Source organism: Ctenocephalides felis, unplaced genomic scaffold (genome assembly GCF_003426905.1).
Source record: "Ctenocephalides felis isolate EL2017-DRISC unplaced genomic scaffold, ASM342690v1 CF-g0.4_SCAFFOLD_03570, whole genome shotgun sequence".
Classification (NCBI taxonomy): domain Eukaryota; kingdom Metazoa; phylum Arthropoda; class Insecta; order Siphonaptera; family Pulicidae; genus Ctenocephalides; species Ctenocephalides felis.
This window is the reverse complement of record NW_020539724.1, coordinates 12,470,344-12,489,954: the sequence shown is the minus strand read 5'-3', so window position 1 is coordinate 12,489,954 and position 19,611 is coordinate 12,470,344. Positions and strand designations below refer to the sequence as shown.

General features: G+C 30.0%; 1 protein-coding gene across 2 annotated transcripts in view; it reads left to right on the top strand.

The window, feature by feature from the left end:
* Positions 1 to 1,995: 1,995 nt before the first annotated feature.
* LOC113382808 (paxillin-like) overlaps positions 1,996 to 19,611 on the top strand; it is a 96,887-nt gene continuing 79,271 nt past the window's right edge. For both annotated transcript variants that reach the window (XM_026621044.1, XM_026621045.1), the window contains exon 1: positions 1,996 to 2,146. In XM_026621044.1, the coding sequence (XP_026476829.1) occupies positions 2,134 to 2,146 (13 nt within the window). In that variant the 5' untranslated portion in view covers positions 1,996 to 2,133. The remainder of the gene's footprint in view (positions 2,147 to 19,611) is intronic.

Sequence of the window (19,611 nt, the reverse complement as noted above, 5' to 3'; positions counted from 1 at the left end):
AAAACCGTTTGTTAATTCGACTTTATGTCATGTCATGTCATGTGTTGACAAACACAATTCGCGCTAATACTAAATTATTATTAGGTATTATTATTAGTATTATTAGGTTCTGTCCAATACTAAACGATTTTATTTATAAACAATTAAAATGCAACACAAAAATGTTGATTCTATGGAGTTTAAATTACAATTGATTGAGTTGTGTTCGGGAGCACAGGTGCCTCTTCGATATTAACGACCCCCAGTTATAAGGACATTTATTTGAAAGAGAAATTGTGGTCGTCTATAGCAAAGAATTAAATGAAAAAGTAAGTAAAAATCCAAATCTAAAAATAACAATACGTTATTCTAGGTTATGATAAAAATATTTCATTTACTTTTATCCAGCCACAATACTGTGAAACGCAAGTGGAAAGCTTTAAGGGACGGTTACACCAAATATAAAAAGCTATTAAGATCAGCACATGGAAAATCCATCAAGTATTCATGGAGTTCACATCTATCTTTCCTTGATTGCAATGCAGACAATCAAGATGATCCTTTGAACTCTTGTATGGTTGTTGAAGAACCCTTCTAGTATTTCCGATACACCAGAATTTATACGAACTTTCACACATTTCACCTAACATGTTAGAAGATATACCTGAAATAATTGATGACTCAAATTCAGATACTGAACCTGCACAAGGTGAATATGATAATCCTTCTAAAAAACAAAAAATTGAGGAACAATTTGAAGTATTAGGACCTGTTCAGAATGCGGATGCCATGCAAAATACAAATGACAGGTGATTATTTATTTTTAAGTTATGCTCAAGCATTTAAAAACTTTTCTCTTAAGAAGCAGGCAATTCTTAAAGTTGATATAGCATCTTTGTTTTCCGAAGCAGAGTTATGCGAATTAAGTAGAAAAACAGATAAAACTTGACCAGGAGTAAATAAATTGAATTGTAAAGGAAATGTGATAAAATTGTGGCTATTATGTTAATTTGGTATCGAATTATTTAATACTTTGGCAATGCACATAGGGATGCTTTAAGTTGTTGTTAAATATGTGAACTATATGCTTAGTTTATTTATTAAAGATTTTCTCCATAAATGTATAAATATTAAGCATGTGACTAATTAAACATATGAGGCTAATATTAGAAAATGTGCTCAGAAATCGTTGAAGAGATAAATTGATACATTTGTGTAATTATTGGATATTTAATTTAATTTTAAATATATTTTATTAAAAATTACCAGTTTTTACATGTTTAAAATTGATAATGTTAGTAATATATATTATGAATCATAATATTAATTAATATAATATATGACTGGTTTTAAACACTATATTAGATGGTAAAAATATAGCTTAACATTTTTTAATATATTTTTTAGTGAATGTACTGATGATATTCAGTGAGTGTTTGTTTAATAATGTTTTAGTTTCAAGTTTATAAAAGGGGCATATCTAATCACCAGAGCTAGAAAAGATTTATAAATAACAAATTGAATAATTTTTTGACAAAGTCTTTTAAAACAATAAAAGGGGTGATATCATATAATCTTATAATTTACTACTTAGAGAAATACACTAAACTAATTACACAATTCAAGCAATTGATGATTTAAATATTGAATTACATATATAGTGTCCCATATGATTAAAATAATAGAATAAATTAAAAATTAAAAACTATGTGTATAGTTGCTGAATTTTAGTATCGAATGAAGAGCTCTTATAACTATTGTGGAGAAACACACAAGTTACTTTATTATATGTTTATCCTATATTTTTTATATAACAAGCCTATTTTATATATAATTTACATATAACATATGCTAACATTATTTTTTTTTATTATTTAAAAAGGATCAGAGCGGGAACTGTCAAGGACCTCTACCAACTGTCAGTTGTCAAGCCTCCATTTTTTATCCTCTGGCAACACTCTGAAGTTGTGTATGTGTTAATGGCTTGTGTCAAATCATTGTCAAACCGACGCGACAGCGAAAACATCAACATGATGTAAATTCTTATCGCCATGTCAGTTGTGAACGTTTGTGACGCGATATTCTGTTGTGTTTTAATATATAATTGTAGTGTAGTGTGCTAGCGACCTGTTATTATTGTGATAAACATAAATCATGGATGATTTAGGTAAGTGCTAGTCTAGATATCATAACCTTGAAAATTTGGTTTACTACCCCTCGAAAATGTTAATATTCTGCACCCACAAGCATTATTTAATATTTTCGTGTTTATTGAGTATATATCTTTAAATACTTAGGTATTCATACAATTTCAGATTCACAAAACAATTTATAACTATTGTTTTGACTATGTCAAAATACCACCCCATCGCTACAAACAAAAATCTAAACACAAAAAATATTACTAAAACACAAAAAAAATTAAATTATTGTAAAAATCAACATAAAACATTTCTTAATTATTAAATATGTCTGAAAACGTAAATATGGATGAATTTCTACCACACATCGTGAACGATATGGATGGCCAGCTATGTTCGAATTAACACCTAAGTAGTAATAAATTTTCAATTAAAATGGAGATTTATTCTATATGTTTATGTCAAGGGCATAAAAAAAAACACGGTTCACGTAGAAAGTTATTTATGGTTTTTGTATACAAGCCACGTAAGTTTTACATTGAACTTCTGTAAACAATCTTACGTGGAATCAATAATATATTTCTTTCAAAAACCATAATATGATTGAAATTTGCTTTGTACTTATGAAGTCCTAGATTTGATTGTTTTTAGATTCCTTCAAATTCTGTTGATCCTTGTCACTTGACAATTTCAACTATCAATGAGATTTTTAAATACAAATTAAATATTTTTATTTCCTCGAGTCTGTGAATTTTTTCCCTATTACCATTCTCCAGGCCATGTCAGCCGCCAAAAAGAGTACTCCCAAGGGTCCTCATGCGCCGCCAAATGGAACCATGGTGCCATTGCGACCGCCATGCTTACGACCCCATGATGGACCATTACCGCCATTTGGCAGAACGTGAAAAGCGCCTTTTCGAAGATTTGGTCACCTTAAGTGGCCAAATGTCCGTTCTCGCAGGCGATATCCTGGATCATCCTTGTGACAATGATGATCCTAAAATGAAGAGTATCTATCAGATCGATTACGCAAAGAGATCCTATCCTGTTATGAGTTACAGAAGTCTGGTGACAGCTATAGATTCTCCGGTGGGTGTTCCTGTTAAGCCTTATGGAGTTGGGTTGAATGATGGTTATAGGGATCCTACTCGGTTCCGTTTGTCGGCAATTCCTGTGCCTAAGATAGATTCTCCGCCGAAAATCACTTTGGCATCAAAACCAGCATCGGTTGCTGAATACCATATAGATTTTCCAGGAGCTACAGAGTATATGGACACGATTGGTAAATTGGGGAGGACGTGCCAACTTGCTAGGCAACAGTATACAGAGCCTTTACCGAGCACGAGGAGAGACATTTGGATCCATGCTTGTAAAATGACTCATAAATCGATTTGGAAGTTGTTTGCAAAATATTTTGCTGGGAGAATATCATCACTTTGCAACATATCTTCAAAATATTACTATACCAAAATGAGATTTACCAGTATATGAGATTGCAAAGTGATTTGAGTTTAACAAAAAAAGTACAGTAATATTTCTTATTATCGAACTGAGTATAAATATTTTCTCAGTGCCTAGGATAGATTTACCGCCGAAAATCACTTTCGTATCAAAACCAGGTCGGTTGCTGAATACCCATATAGATGTTCCAGGAGCTACAGAGTATATGGACACGATTGTAAATGGGAAGGACGTGCCAACTGTAGTATGGAGCCTTTGCCGAGCACGAGGAGGAAACATTTGGATCCATGCTTGTAAAATGACTCATAATTCGATTTGGAAGTTGTTTGCACAACCAATTTTACTGGGAGAATTATCATCACTTTGCAATATATCTTCAAACATATTACTACTACCAAAATGAGATTTACCAGTATATGAAGATTGTAAAGTGATTTGAGTCCAACAAAATAAAGTACAGGAATATTTCTTATTATCGAACTGAGTATAAATATTTTCTCAGTGCCCAGGATAGATTTACCGCCGAAAATCACTTTGGCATCAAAACCAGCATCGGTTGCTGAATACCATATAGATTTTCCAGGAGCTACAGAATATATGGACACCATTGGTAAATTGGGAAGGACAAGCCAACTTGCTAGGCAAGAGTATACGGAGCCTTTGCCGAGGAGGAAACATTTGGATCCATGCTTGTAAAATGACTCATAATTCGATTTGAAAGTTGTTTGCAAAACCAATTTGCAAACCAATTTGCTAACCAATTTGCAAATCACTTTGCATTATATCTTCAACCATATTACTACTACCAAAATGAGATTTACCAGTATATGAAGATTGTAAAGTGATTTGAGTCCAACAAAATAAAGTACAGGAATATTTCTTATTATCGAACCGAGGATAAATATTTTCTCATCCATTCATTAAACAAGAAATATAAATATTACTCTTGGCCTTGTAATATCGGACGCAATCTATTGAGATGAAGGCGTGACACTTGATGTTGTAAAACATACGCGGGCAGCATTACATATATGGTCGCAACAATCAATTCATGACGTATCATTCAAGGTACATTTTTAAATAAGATTTATCAATGAAAAAACTTCCGTTTTGTAACTGGAAAAGATGTATAGAAAATGGAATAAACTGTAACTGGGAAATGTCATATGAAAAAAATTATTGTAATTGTTTATTGATATAATAAATTTCTAATTTTTGTTTTTCTCCATGATTCTTTCTGCCATGACTTCAGTTTTTTTGCTGTAATTTTTGCAAACTTCTTGTTTTCTTCTACTTCTGCAAACTTCTATTTGTTCTTAATAAAGTAGATAGTTTCAGTCTTCGTATTTCTAAAATAGTGTTTCTCATTTTTCCTAATTATTCATAGTAAAATATAATCAATTTCTATTCCAAGGCTCTTCGTGATTTTATTGCTTAATTTTATCCTTTGCAAAATTTTCAAGCCATTGTTAGGGTATTTTTCAAATATTCTCATTTTTTTCATATGATTAAGAGAGGAACCATGTAAGGTTCTTTTGTAATCAAATAAACTCAACAGGATACTCACTCTGGAAACTTTTTTGTTGAAGATTTTGTTTTCAGATGGTTGATGTTACCTTTTCACCAGTTTACCAATCATCTTCTTTATTTTTCTCCTATTTGTGAAACTAATCCTTTTAAGATCTAGTCTTCAGATGGTTGCTGTTACTTTTTCACCAATCTACCAACCATCTTCTCTATTTTTCTCCTATTTATGAAAACTAAACATTTTTAAGAGAATCATTTTATTGTTATGTGTTGGTTTAGTTTTCATTTCACTCTGGAAACTTTTTTGCCAAAGATCTTGTCTTCAGATGGTTGTTGTTACTTTTTCACCAATCTACCAATCATCTTCTTTATTTTCCTCCTATTTATGGAAACTAATCCTTTTTAAGAAAATTATTTTATTGCTGTCTTATTTTAAATCTCATTTCACTATGCAAACTTTTTTGCCAAAGATCTTGTCTTCAGATGGTAGTTGTTATTTTTTTCACTAATCTACCAATCATCTTTATTTTCCTCCTATTTATGAAAACTAATCCTTTTTAAGAGAATCATTTTATTATGTCTTATTTTAGCTCTCATTTCACCCTGGAAACTTTTTTGCCAAAGATCTTGTCTTCAGATGGTTGCTGTTAGTTTATTCACCACTCTACCAATCCTTATTTTTTCCTCCAATTAATGCAATATTTTTTTTAGGAAAATCCTTTTTTGAGATGTCCTACTTTTGTTCACATTACACCCTGGAAACTAAATTTTTGCTAATGATTCCTTGACTTCAGATGTTTTTCAGCAATTTGCCTATCATAGTATTTATTTTCCTTTTGGTCCAAATAATTTTACTTAAAAAATTAATCGTTACTGCCTCATTACTTAAACAAATCTTTTCAGATCTATCTTTTTAATAATAAAATATGTGTAAAATTGTTTTCCCATATATTTGTGACTTTATAGGATAATATTATCCTTTCCAACATCTCCAAATCTCTACTAGAAATTGTGAGGGTTCTCCAAATGTGTTTTCTCATTCCTAAATATTTACATTTTGGTAAACACACTTCTTTTAACACTTTTCTTACAAATCTACCAATCATATTCCTTATTACCTCAAATGTATGCATTTTTTTAAAAAGAAAATTATTTTCTTGTAATGTCTTACTCTGGAAACTGGAAACTTCTTTGCTAATGAGTTCCTTGACTTCAGATATTTGCTGTTTTTCAGCAATTTGGCAATCATAGTATTTATTATCCTTTTGGTCAAAATATTTTTGTTTAACAAAATGGATCATTACAGTCTCATTCCTTAAAGAAATCTTTTCAGATCTTCTATCTTTTTAGTAATAAAATATAACCAATTTGTTTCCCCAAATATTTGTGACTTTATAGGATAATATTGTCCCTTCCAACATCTCCAAATCTCTACCAGAAATTGTGAGGGTTCTCCAAATGTGTGTTCTCATTCTTAAATATTTACATTTTGGTAAACACACTTCTTTTAACACGTCTAAAAGAAAGAAACAATATGAGCTTCTTGTTTAATCAAATAAATAATGTATTTTTAAATAAATATTATACAAACACAGCAATTAATAGAACTCTATGAGCTATAAAATTACAATATGCATAAATAAATATAAAACTGAAGGAAGAAATGGTAAAAATTGCTCCAATGATCAATTGACTGTTTGTCATCAATTGTTCAAGTTTCTTATTGAGTCTCCTTTTTAATGGAGAAATTTTTTTTCTTAAGACCTTAACAAATATGTTGTAAAAACTTCAATCACCATTCCAAATAAATTTTAATATAATTCTCCAAATTGAAATCAATTTCAATCCTCGGTATAAAAATTGTTGTTATATTATTTTAACCTTGGCGATTGCCTTGAGTTTGTTTTTATCAAATATTTTGCATTGTTGCTTGACAAATTAATAACAAAGTGATAACGATTGTTAATTGGTTGATAGCAATAAATTGTAGGGAATATAAACTTTTTTTTTGCTTAAGAATGAATTAAGGAAATTTGGTTTTTATTTGATGGATCTTGTTTTGGTCTTGGAGTTCAATATATGAATATCTAATCTTATCATAATTCAAATATGATAAGACGAGAAATACGTCATACTCTTGTGGTACTATTATTGTCTTAAAATTTGATAGCAGAAATTACTTAATTAATTTTGATAACAATATTTATTATAAAATAAATATATATATATATATATAACTCTTTTGTAAAAGTCTACTTTTTATATTTGAATGTAAAATAGAACGGACATCTATATAGCTTCGCTGGTTATATTTTTTTCTTGAATGGGTTTCAATAATTGCTAACTTGTATTTGGATATCTGTTTATTTTTCTTCTTTAATTGCTTGAATAATATTTGAATTATGATAATCAAAAAGTGAATAAAATTGTTTTTCACTTATTCTCTATATTTTGGTTCATTTAAAATATGTAAATATCGTTTAAAAGAATAACGCCAGTACGAAAGTTATTATTAACAATTTGTTTTCTGATGCACAAGTATAATAAAAGCTTTTTCGATTTATATTAAATACTCTCGAATGTTATAACTATTAATTGAGCAAAGTGTTAGTTTAAAAATTTAACAGTTGTTTTCTTACCAAAGCATTTTCTTGATATTTTTTAACATTTTTTCTTTACACTTAGTTATTTAATATGCCTTTGTTTTGTTCAATATTGGTTGCTGTTTTTTGGTACTTTATTCAAATAGTTTATATCATTATGTAGGCAAAATTATATTTACTTTAATATTTATAAAAACATTTTGAGAAGTTCTGAGTTAGAACAATAAATTATAGCGAAGCAGTCAGGCGATTTTTTTTGTTGATACTCTAAAATCTTATCTAATTTTATAGAAGAGCTTTTATTTTTTATTTTGGTTGTAAAGATTGTAGGCAAAAAGTCTACACCTTTTCAAAGTTACACGTATAAATTTTTCTAAAGATGTCTTAAGGAATAACTAGCCAAATAAATCTAGCATGAATTTATTCAAAGAAATTTATCATGTCAAGACACAGAAATTTCGAGGAGATTTTTTCTATTTTTCTTTGCATCAAGACTATAACCTTTTTAAAGTTCCACGTATCAATTTTTTCCAAGGAAAGCTTCAGGAATAACAATCAAAATCTATCATGACTTTCTTCAAAGAAAGTTGTCATTGATTCAGTAAAGGATCTTAGATCTATGTCAGAACAAAGATCATGTCGTTTTATAATTTTTTAAAATAAATAAACTTCCTTTCTCCAAGTCTCGAGTCTCTTCCAAGATTCACATAATTCTGAATTAAGTGAAGGATCTTAAATCTTATCAGAACAAAGAAATGTCGAGGATTCTTTTTTCACTTTTTTGCATGATAATTATGTAGCGATCAAAATGAATAGAAAGTTTATCTTTTTAAAATTCCACAATTTTTCCAAGTAAAGCTTCAGGAATAATAATCAAAATCTACAATGAATTTGCTCAAAGAAAGTTGTCATCGATTCGATGAAGGATCTTAGATCTTTGTCCTTTCATATTTTTCTAAAATAAATAAGTGTTCTTCTTCCAAGTCTCCAATCTTTCAAGTTTCACAAATAAATCTTCCTTCATTCCTCGTCCAAATCACTCTGTCTCCTTCGTATTTTAATTGGAAAGTTCTGGTATTATTTTGACGACAAAATAAAATAAAATAAAATAAGAAATGGACAAACAGATTTGAAGGAACACACCGAGTGTTCTAATTTTGTCGTCTCTAAATCCAGACATTTACAGACCAGGAAGAGAAGTGGAAGCTGTGATCTTAAATGAATCAGATAAAGCTAAGAAAATATTGACTTTTCTTAAGAGCACCTAAAACATTGTAAAGGACTTTTGCGGAAGTGGAAAGGACCTGATAGTCTATATTTAACATTTCAGCACTTATTTGCAACCTAACAATTTTTAGGCTATTTTTGTTATTCAATTTTACCCAGAAGTATTCTTGAGGTTTATATTTTATTTTTACCATGACCCAGCACTTGAATCGTTCTGCAAGGAGTCTCGGATCGTTTTACAAAGATAATTAATTGGTTAATCGTCAACGAAACAATTTTAATTGCTTCGCGCCAGCCATGAGGTCAAAAGATCTTATAAACAGCTGTTCGATTTAAACGGAACGATTGCGAAATATTTTATGAGATGCATCCGTTTGGATAATTTGTGATAGGGAAATAAATTTGGAGCAATGACTTCAGATCGGAAATAATAATTGAATATTTAATATTTGATTAATTAGTGATATTATATTATTGTACTTAGGGAGAAGTCCCCTAGTGGGGGACACCTAAGGTTATTTATAAATAAATCAAAAAATATTATACGACATGTTTATTAAATTATGATTTATGTTAGATGACAAAGTTGGAAATCAAACTAAATTAACAAAAACCGCAATCTTTGCTAAAATTAATTAATGCTATCAATCAAACTTTGGTATGAAAAAATATGATCTTGAACAGTGGCACCTAGTACCGGACATTTCAAAATAACCTGCATTGATCACATATGTAGCCACCTCTATACATTGGAATGTCTGCACATGTGTCTTTGACGAATATTCTTAGATATTGCAAAAAAAGTCATTATGCATCTACTCTTTTGGCTGGGCCACACCGATGCTCTCAGCTGGTGCATTCATCGTAAGCTTTTTATTCTTTGACTAGGAAATGCGAAAAATGAGGGTATGTAGTCACGGTTAGCTCTCATACAGAACAAAATTAAATAATTGGAATAAATTACGTAAATTCTTACAAGAAATATCAATATGTTTACTGTCTGACACTAAGGGACGACTTAGTTAGGGACAGACATGTTCGTTCATTTGGTGGCACCTATTAAAATTGGTTATTAGATCTAATAATATTCTACCATTTTACGGATAACAATCAAGTACTCTTTGCATACCACTCAAATCTAAATGCATAAATATGCTAGAATTTCTTCCATTGATATTTAGGTGACGCCTTGATTTTGCGCCTAAAACAGGAAAGGGTTGCTCTCGCCGTGGCCGTGTGCGTCACAGGCGAGGCTTGGCACGTGATCCTGTACCTGTGTGCCTCCCATGCCCCTTTCACTTGTATTTTGAAATGAAAAGATTTATACTTGCGTAAATAATCCGTGTTAAATACAGTGTCCGATGCTTGGTGCCGTCCGGCGTTACGGGACTTTCCCCTACTTTTATATTTATGTACATACCTTTTACCTGAGTCTATGTGATCAATAATTTTGTCAGTTAGAGGTCTCCTCCTCTGAAGAGCAGTTAATGTAGGTATCAATCTATGTTAACAAAAATAAAAAAATACTCAAATTATGTTAGTAAGTCTTTTGACCATTTTTTGGTTCTTCTGGTTGGAACATGGGTATTTATTGGTTTGGATGCATTTTGGATGTTGGTCTAAATTCATATGGTACGATACCTAAATGATTAGCACGTTTTGTGCTTGATATTGCACAATTTTATCTAAATTCATATTCAACTTACTTGTCTCAATTACCACCGATTTCTACAAAGTAAAATTTTCGACAACACTATTTTTTATCCTCCGTTTTTCGCCCACCGTCATTAACTTAATTTCAGCATACATCGGCATATAACGTGCGCATTTCCTGGTTTTTCAATTCCTTAATGGATATTTGCTCACGAAGGAAGAGGAACATTACTCATATTTATCTACCATATTGCTAAGTAAACCAGGAAAGGTCATGGAGAATTAACATCGGTCATAAATTCTTCATAAACTCTTCTTTTGAGTACCATGCTTTGCAGTTATCGTGTCTGTAATTGGATATTGTTGGTTTGGGAAATAGAGAAAATGCGATTGTAATAATGAGATTGCACTAAAAGGTTTAGAATAGATTATTTTGACTTCAAAAATACGTACTGAGAAATCATTTTACTACCTTTTAAATACATGTTTTCAGCACATAAATTTATGTTTTGGTCTATTTTTTATCACTTCGAGGCTCTTCAAAGAGAAAATTCCTTTTACTGATGATGAAATTTAAACTACGCTGTTGATTTTTGAAGGGGTGATATTGGGTTCTAGAAAATATTCTGGAGTTTTCTGCATAAATTTAATTTTTGTTTATTGCTTCGTGCATTTGTCTGATTTTTACAAAATTACATCAAATTGTCCTTGTGTTGCAATTAATGCTGAATTGTCTTAATTGGTATGCATGAAATCGTCTTCACCTCTCAAACATAAATGTGGTTTGCAATACTAATAGATTTGAAATTGAGTTGCAAAATTGATTTATTGATGAGCACTTCTCTTAAGAAATTTGTTTAAATACATACATAAAATATTGGCAAAGCTTTGGATTATATTTATTAAAATAGATCCAATATCTCTTAAATACTTTGATTTTTTAACATAATAAATTTGAAAATTTACTCATTTTATTAAACTAATACTGTGCTAATTTTTGGTTTTGAAAAATGGTTGGTAGGCATTTTTGAATTGCTAAAATTCAAAAAGATTGTTTTCCTCATTAATCATATCTTAAGGGGGTATTCTAGTATAGAAATTCAAAAAATCGTTTTTTTTGTTTCATATTTTCAAAGTTTTAACTATCTATGGGTACGAGAAGGTTTTTGAAAATGTGAATTATTTTCGGAGATATAGGCATTTTACTGACCCGGTCTCCAAATTGGTTTGGCAGGGTCTAATCGGACAAAAGGCATTAGGAAGTCATTTATGACAGTTTATCGTCAGATGAATTATTAATTCGATGTATAGGTTCAGAAACTCGAAACAATAGTGAATTTCTAAACTCGTTGATTTGGATTTTCGCGCCGAAACATATTCATTCCCGATCTCGGGTAATTGAAATAGCAACATTTATTGCTGTTTGCATATTCAATGAAGGTTTATTTCCGATTTTGAAAATGATGACCCTTATGGTAATGCAAATTGGGCCAGAAATTCATTCATTTGCTATAAGACGAGACAATGCCCGGATTAAACGATCTGAAATACGTACATCCAACGATTCAAAGGAGGCTAGAACTGCTCGATTGGAAGAGAGAAATGCAGAAAATAGTTTTTTTTGAAGTAGATGAAGGTCCAATGCATGAAGCAGGAATGGCATATTAAATAAAAGAAGTATAACGTATCATTTTATAACTTTGACAGCAAAAAACTTCACGCAAAACTTTAAATGCGTTTTTCTCAGAACAGACTTTTTCAGTACTGTTGACACGATTTCTCGAGTTCTACTCGACCGATTCATTTGAAATGTTCAGAGAGTCTTGTTTACAGATCTACATATTCGGGATACATACATAGGTATGTATCCCGAACTAGCATCATCCCCAAATTCCAATTTCTACTATATTTAAAAAATTCGAGAAACTCAAAAAAAAAAAACAGTAAAAAAAGACACTTTTTTTCAAACAGTCACCAATTTGTAAAATATTTTTTTTTACTCATCGCTAGTTCGGGCGATTGCGACATCATTGTAGATTAATTAGTCTTTTTATTTCTTTAATTTCGGATGGCTAGGAGGGCTGAAATCATGTCAAGACTGAGGTGTCAATTTTTTGAGACCCCCCACTTTATCAGCTGCCAGTTTCTTCAAATTTCATTTTTTTTTAATTTTTGGATTGTATTTTAATAATATTAATATACAAGTGGTAAAAAAATGGATAGTAAAAACATTCATTGCTTACTTTTACGACACTTTAAAAATGACCTAAAATTCCTTGCTCTACACTAGAATAACCCCTTAAGAATCTATAGATCCACAAGCCAATTGATCGATGAATCTATATTGACATTGGAGTAAATTTAAATACGTCGCTTGCGTACTAAATTGGATTATTTATCTATTACTTAAAATGCACCGATATTGCAACTGATAACTTCTTTATCAGTTGCATAACAAAGTTTCTCTATTACTAATGTCCGTCCCATTAGTAATAATAAACACTCCGGCCCGTTGGCCACGCATGCTCCGTCTCTCCGGCCGAAGCGCGGCTGCCGGCAAATGTCGCGCTTCATAGGTTATATCGCGGTTTTGTCAGTCCGTCCCCGGCTCTATTGCATACAGTTTCTATTTAGCAATAGACTAATATTTGTATCCGAACAGCTGATAAAAGCACATGTTTTTGTTTACTTTATCACGTGTTCTAGGTGGTTTTTATACAAGTGCTGATTTTTGTGTTGGTGGATAATGTTTTGATTTGGACTTGACCAGTGGTCGGTTAGTTAGTTGGAATTAAAGTGATTTTGTGTGGAATTGGTGGACTTTTTTTAAATGTAAATGGCTTTTTTGAGTAAAATGACAAACTAGGATTATGTTTGCTAATTAAGACAATTGTCATCTATATTTTCCAAAAATTTTCTTGATTTTATAGTGCCTAATTGTTATTGTTCTAGATTTTCTCATGTGGCAATAATCGCACACATATTTTATTGTTTTCCAATTACAAATGGATAGGATAATTAACATATATCCAATTATAGCTTTTGCTATGATTTCATCAAATAACAGAATATTATTAAAATTATTTAATATTGTTTACTTTTGTATTAACCAGTTGCTTTGGAATAATTTATAAAGTCATAGTTCCCTAGTCTTTTTAAGTTTAAGCGATATAAAAAGGAAATTAATTATTTGAATTTTGTATCGTTTCTTTAAATAGAGCAAATCATTTATAAAAAAATAATAGAACATAACATTAAATTTTCATTCTATTCAACCCTTTCTAGAAATAACTTTCACCTGCAAATTTATTCTTAAAAATGTGTTTTTAGAATTTTAACACCAGATCTTGTATTTACCTTCTAATCTACTTCTATTTATTTCTAAAGTATTATCTATATATTATGTACTAATTTAAAATTATTAATTTTTATAATTTATTAATTTTAGAGAATATGATACGATTTTCAAAAAAACATTTCAAAATTTCTCTTTTTTCACATTTTTTGAGTTGGAGCAATATAATGAGAGGATTTATTATTCGAATTTTCTATCATTTTCGTAATAAAACCGTTTATACAATTTAGTTTTACCTGTAAACTTGTTCTCAAAAATGTGTTTCTCAGAACTTCAATACCAAAACTTTCATTTATCGATCATTTAAAAAAAACTATATAAAACGTGCAAATTTAAAATTGTTTGTATTTTTGTTACGTAGTTATAAAATTTATTAAAACTCTCCTTCGATAATTCAAGTTGTTGGGTTATATTTTAACCCTTGTAGCTGTGGACTGTATTAAACACTGATTTGTTGATATATTATGTATTTGTTGCAATTCTTATTACAATCACTGATTTGTCACTAAGTTATAATGAAAGAAGATATATTTATTGGTTATTATACATGTTGTTTCGCGGACATTACTTTTAGAAGTGAACAACTACAGTTCAATTAAAACACTCCGCTACGCCTTCTACCAGGGGTAGCAACCATTCCGTGTAAAGCTTAATGCCCTGAAGGTTGTCACCTTCATGGCCAATATAATAAAACGAAAATACGTCCGAACATTGTTGTTTCTGAAAATATTTTTTACCAGCAATTTGTTGCTATCTTTATGATTATTCCTTCATCATTAGAATTTTAGGACCAAATCTTCTATTTATCTTTTATTTCTCAAATATTCTTTATATAAAACGTGCTAATTTCAAATTCTTGATATCAAATACGTGTTTTTGCTACAAGTCGTTACTCGTTTAACTGCTAACGATATTGATAAGAACCACTTATAATTTATTGCTTATGAATATGTAATACATATTTATTTTGTAAACATTTAAATAATATTTAAAATTCTTTGATAATGTTGCGGGTAGAGCTGATAGAGATTTCATTTGACGAAGTATTTATAGAGATCATATTTACAAAATTTAGTAGCTTTTATTTAAATTCATATAGCTTCAATAATTTCATTATTTATAATTATGAGACAACTACTATTAGTCAATTTCCTTATAGTTTTATGATCTAAATTATACAAAAATAAAATTGCATGTTGCAACTCTACCACATCCTATATCGGCACCACAATATGCAATATGGCTATGAAAATCAGAGCATATAATAAAATAGTATTATTTTGTTCTGAATAATATCCAAAAATAGATTTTATTTGACTATTGTATAATTATGTATAAATATTTACAAGGCATGAATTTAAATTACCCGATTAGTTGAAGAACATTGAAATGCGAATTGAGATTTAAATATTCATTCTCACCGCGTTTTTTAAAAGTAAATTTGAAGGTAAATTTGTAGATTATTATAGCGTTTTATATTTATTATTTAAAAAATACTACATTTGAGCCAAGATTTGTTTTTATCTAATTTTGTTTATTTTTCGACCTCTGCTTACCTAATATTTAGAGATTACCTATGGAGATTACCATTCCGCTAATTGGCACTCGTGTACTCCCACAATATGTTTGCTTTTCTTTAGTTAGTTTTGTAAAATAGTCACGTATGATTGTGTATTTAATACCTACAATACACAGTTAGATATTTGTATGAAATTCTATACAAAATCGTGTGTTCATTCAGTGCCAGTCGGTTTTATTTTTAAAGATTTTTATGAACTAAAATTAGATACCTTGGGATTATAATTTACGTCGATATATAAATACGATTTCATTCATTAGGGATCGTTGTCATCAAAGGATTTTTGTAGTTCTGGATGTAGGAAAATGATTTTGGTATTTTTAGTACATGGAGTTGTTTTTTATATTAAAAAAAGTGATATATTGCTGACATTATGGATTAGTAGACATATATCTTAGGACATTGGATTATCAAAATTTAGTGTTGTGGATCCAGATAAATAAATCCCATGTTTTACTATTTATTGCATTATATTATACATTACTTTAAAAGTATTTTGCTTTTTGGAAAATATTGTAGTAAAATCATTAGTTCTTCAATTAATAATAAATTGACTCTACCTGAAGATTCATTTATCTTGATTAGTTTATTAGTGCAAAACAATTATTAACAATGGTTTGAACTGAAGAAACAATTTTTTAGCAAGTTAAAGTGTGTTTATGTGAAATAAAATCTGTAATCATGGATAGGACAATGTATGGAAAAATGGAACCAAATTACCTCCAAGCACCATTCAGGCTGGTGCTCAAAAATGGTTGCGAATCTCCAGGATGTAAGTTTGGATAAAAAATAGTTTTTTTTATTAAATACAATTTTTGTTACTAACAATTTGATGTTTATTTATAAATCAATGTGCAGTCTACCTGTTTTATTTATGTATAGACGATTTTACAGGACATTTAGTCCAGCTTGGATTAGGTTTATAATTAGAAAACGGGTTAGTGTTTGTCTTAATAGCCAGACACATTGCGATGACAAGTAAATCGTTTGTGGCTATTGTTGAAAGCAAAAATAAATTTAGTATAAAATTGTTGGAACTAAGAATAAAATTCATTTTACAAAGATACATATTTGGAGCTACGCAGTATTAGTCATTGTTGTTGTAAAAAATATGCAGGAGATAAAATTTATAACACATGTGCATTTGATGATACAAATGTTCATCATGTTTATCAAGTATTTCATTAGAGAATAAAGTTAATTATACCAGTCGTACACAACAGTAATACTATTCATGTTCTCCATGAGAACTACATCACTATTGCATTTGAAAACAACGATCATAATAAAGGATCTGGTCGAAAATATGGTTTAGTATTCAATTTTGGATGTGTTCTACCATTTCTAAAAAGTCTGGTGACCAATCACCACTATTAGTTCATCTATAGCCAGATAAATTAGGTAGACTCGTTTCTGGAAAATTGATGGAATTGATGTTCTTTCTTAATTCTTTATCATATGGAATTCTTCACATGATGTTTAATTTAAGTATTTTCTGTTGATCTTCATTTCCGAAGAATTCCATGTTGATTTTATTTTTTGGTAGACATGTTTTCTTTGCATTTATTATTCTGTGATTTGTTGGGCATTGGCCATGGGCATTTACCCATGGCTAATCTTCCCTCATATTTGATATGGTCTTATATAGGAAGTTAATTTACATCTCTTTAATTTGGTTTCAAGAATTATTATTAGTTTTTATCCAAATAGTTTGTGATATTAAATTTTCTGTATTTCTAATTTTTTTACCAGCTTCCTGTCTTACTATTGCGTACCATTAAAAGTGGCGGGTGATGTCAGTTCATTAATAGTATACTCGTTTGATGAATTCAATTTATCAAGTTAGCTTATAGTTATTCGATGATGTCAGAAATGCAGAATTATGCATTCAAATGCATCTGAGGGCATATGGCATTCGTGACTCCTACGCGCAGGGTCATGGGGTCAACTGTTTGATTTGATTTATAATATTTGAGGTAATGGAATCTGGGTAAAGGAATTTGTGATAGTAGAAGATCTAGATTATATTAAATATAAGGAAATTGTATGTTGTATATAGAGGAAGATGGGGTAAAGGATATAAATAAAAAAGAGTGCGCGTAAGGTCAATGAATTATATATTTAATTGCATTAAAAATATTTATAATATTTAAAAACGATAATGTAATCGAAGTCATACTTCAAATATGACATGATCGTTTGTCATTGTAATTAGCATTTACAAATGAACCTTCATTAGAGAAATGAAGTAATTGCTGATTAATAAATTCTAAAATATTCGTTCACACAGTGATTATGTTAAACAACGCCTAAACAAATATTGTTTCGCAATTTTACTCATCATGTAATTGTGTTTGAAGAACTTCATGTAATTAAAATTAACAAACATTCATTGACTGTTTGTATTTTTTTTACTTTTTCGCTGGCGATATAAACTCATTCTTTGAACAGCTGTAATATCTGTCTTGTCTAAAATATACGGGCGTAACCGTTGCATTTGCACGTATTTACACCCTAGTCGCGCCTAAAGAAGTTTTACTTCAAAATAAACTTTGATGGAAGGAATTTTAAAGATCGTAGTTATTCTTGTAGAATTTTATTGTTTTTTTGTCTTGCCACTGCTAGTTGTCAAGTTAAGTACTTTTACTGTAAACATGATAATTTTTTGGGAATATCTTGAATATAGAGTAAGATTGGAGAAAATTGTAAGTTCCATTTTGGCATAGAAGTTGCCGACATATGTGAATCATTATAGAATCAGTTATGCTTATGGACTTCAACAGTTGTTTGTCTTGCTACTTGTTATATGAGAATTTTTAGTTAATATGATCTATTTTCTGGTAACATCTTGAATGTAAAGTAAAGTAATACACAAAATTTCAACTTCCAAGGAGCTGCCAACTACATAATTAAAACGGTCTCAATGGATCTTTCCAGTTAGGTTTTTCAAAAATCCTAAATTTAAGCTTGATTTTGATTCGATTTTATCTACCATAGTATGCTAATGATTATAATTGCTAATTTAGAACACAGTCGATTTCATTGTGATATAATCTCTATTTAGCAAATTAGACACGGTCGTTGGCTGGTTTTAATTAATTGTCCAAGTTGAAGGCGGAAAATAAAAATATTAGAGCTTATTATTTATATGGGTTATATCATATACAATTACTTGCAGCAGATAAAAAAAAATTAGCATCTAAAATTAATCTGAAAAATTCGATGTTTTTTGTTTGTTATATTTGAAAGTAAAAAATTCGTACTCCATTGGATTTAGTCGATTAATTTTCGTACTTATTTTTCAGTTCAACCAAGATTGATTTAAATGCATTAAACATCTGGGAAACTCAAAAATTCCTTGTCAAAACACATTTGTACATAAAGATCTAAGGAGAACTGAGTCATTAAGACCTGTCCGTGTTGATATTCACATTCTTAAAATTTTCTTGGCTTTCACCACGATCCGTAAATTAGTTCCTCTGGCTCTTTCTTTCTCTATATACATATGTGTACTTTTGCTTTGTAGTTTTTTTTTCAATTGTATGTGTACAGTTGTTATTTGGCCAAATATATTTATATTTATATCAATTCCTCGTGCCAAGAATCACCCACGTGGAGGTGTCGGTCTTGGTGAGCTTCCAAGCTCGATGGTAAATGACTTGTAAACCTGGGCGTGTTGTGTTAGATGGCTGTAGTTTTTTGTCGCTGGTTTGAATTTTTGCTGATTCTATTTTTAAATATCAATTAAAGAATTAATTGTACAAGCTTCGTAATTGATTCTCTTTCTCAGCTAGCAACAAGATTAGGAAAATTAGTAAAAATTGCACTAACCTTTCGTTTTATTATTGCTATAGGATAAATTGTTCAAAATTGGATTTTTTGTCACAGATCGTTTTATGTTTCGTTTTATTTCAATTAATATTAAACTAGCAGCGCCTGGTGTTTTATTTTAAAGGCACTTGGTGCAAAATTTTGATTATTGGCACAAAATTAGTTCAAATTAGGTACTAATTAACACAAAATTTACCCACAATTTGTCAAAAATATTCTGTGGGTAAAATTTTCCACCTGGTTTAAGGACAATAC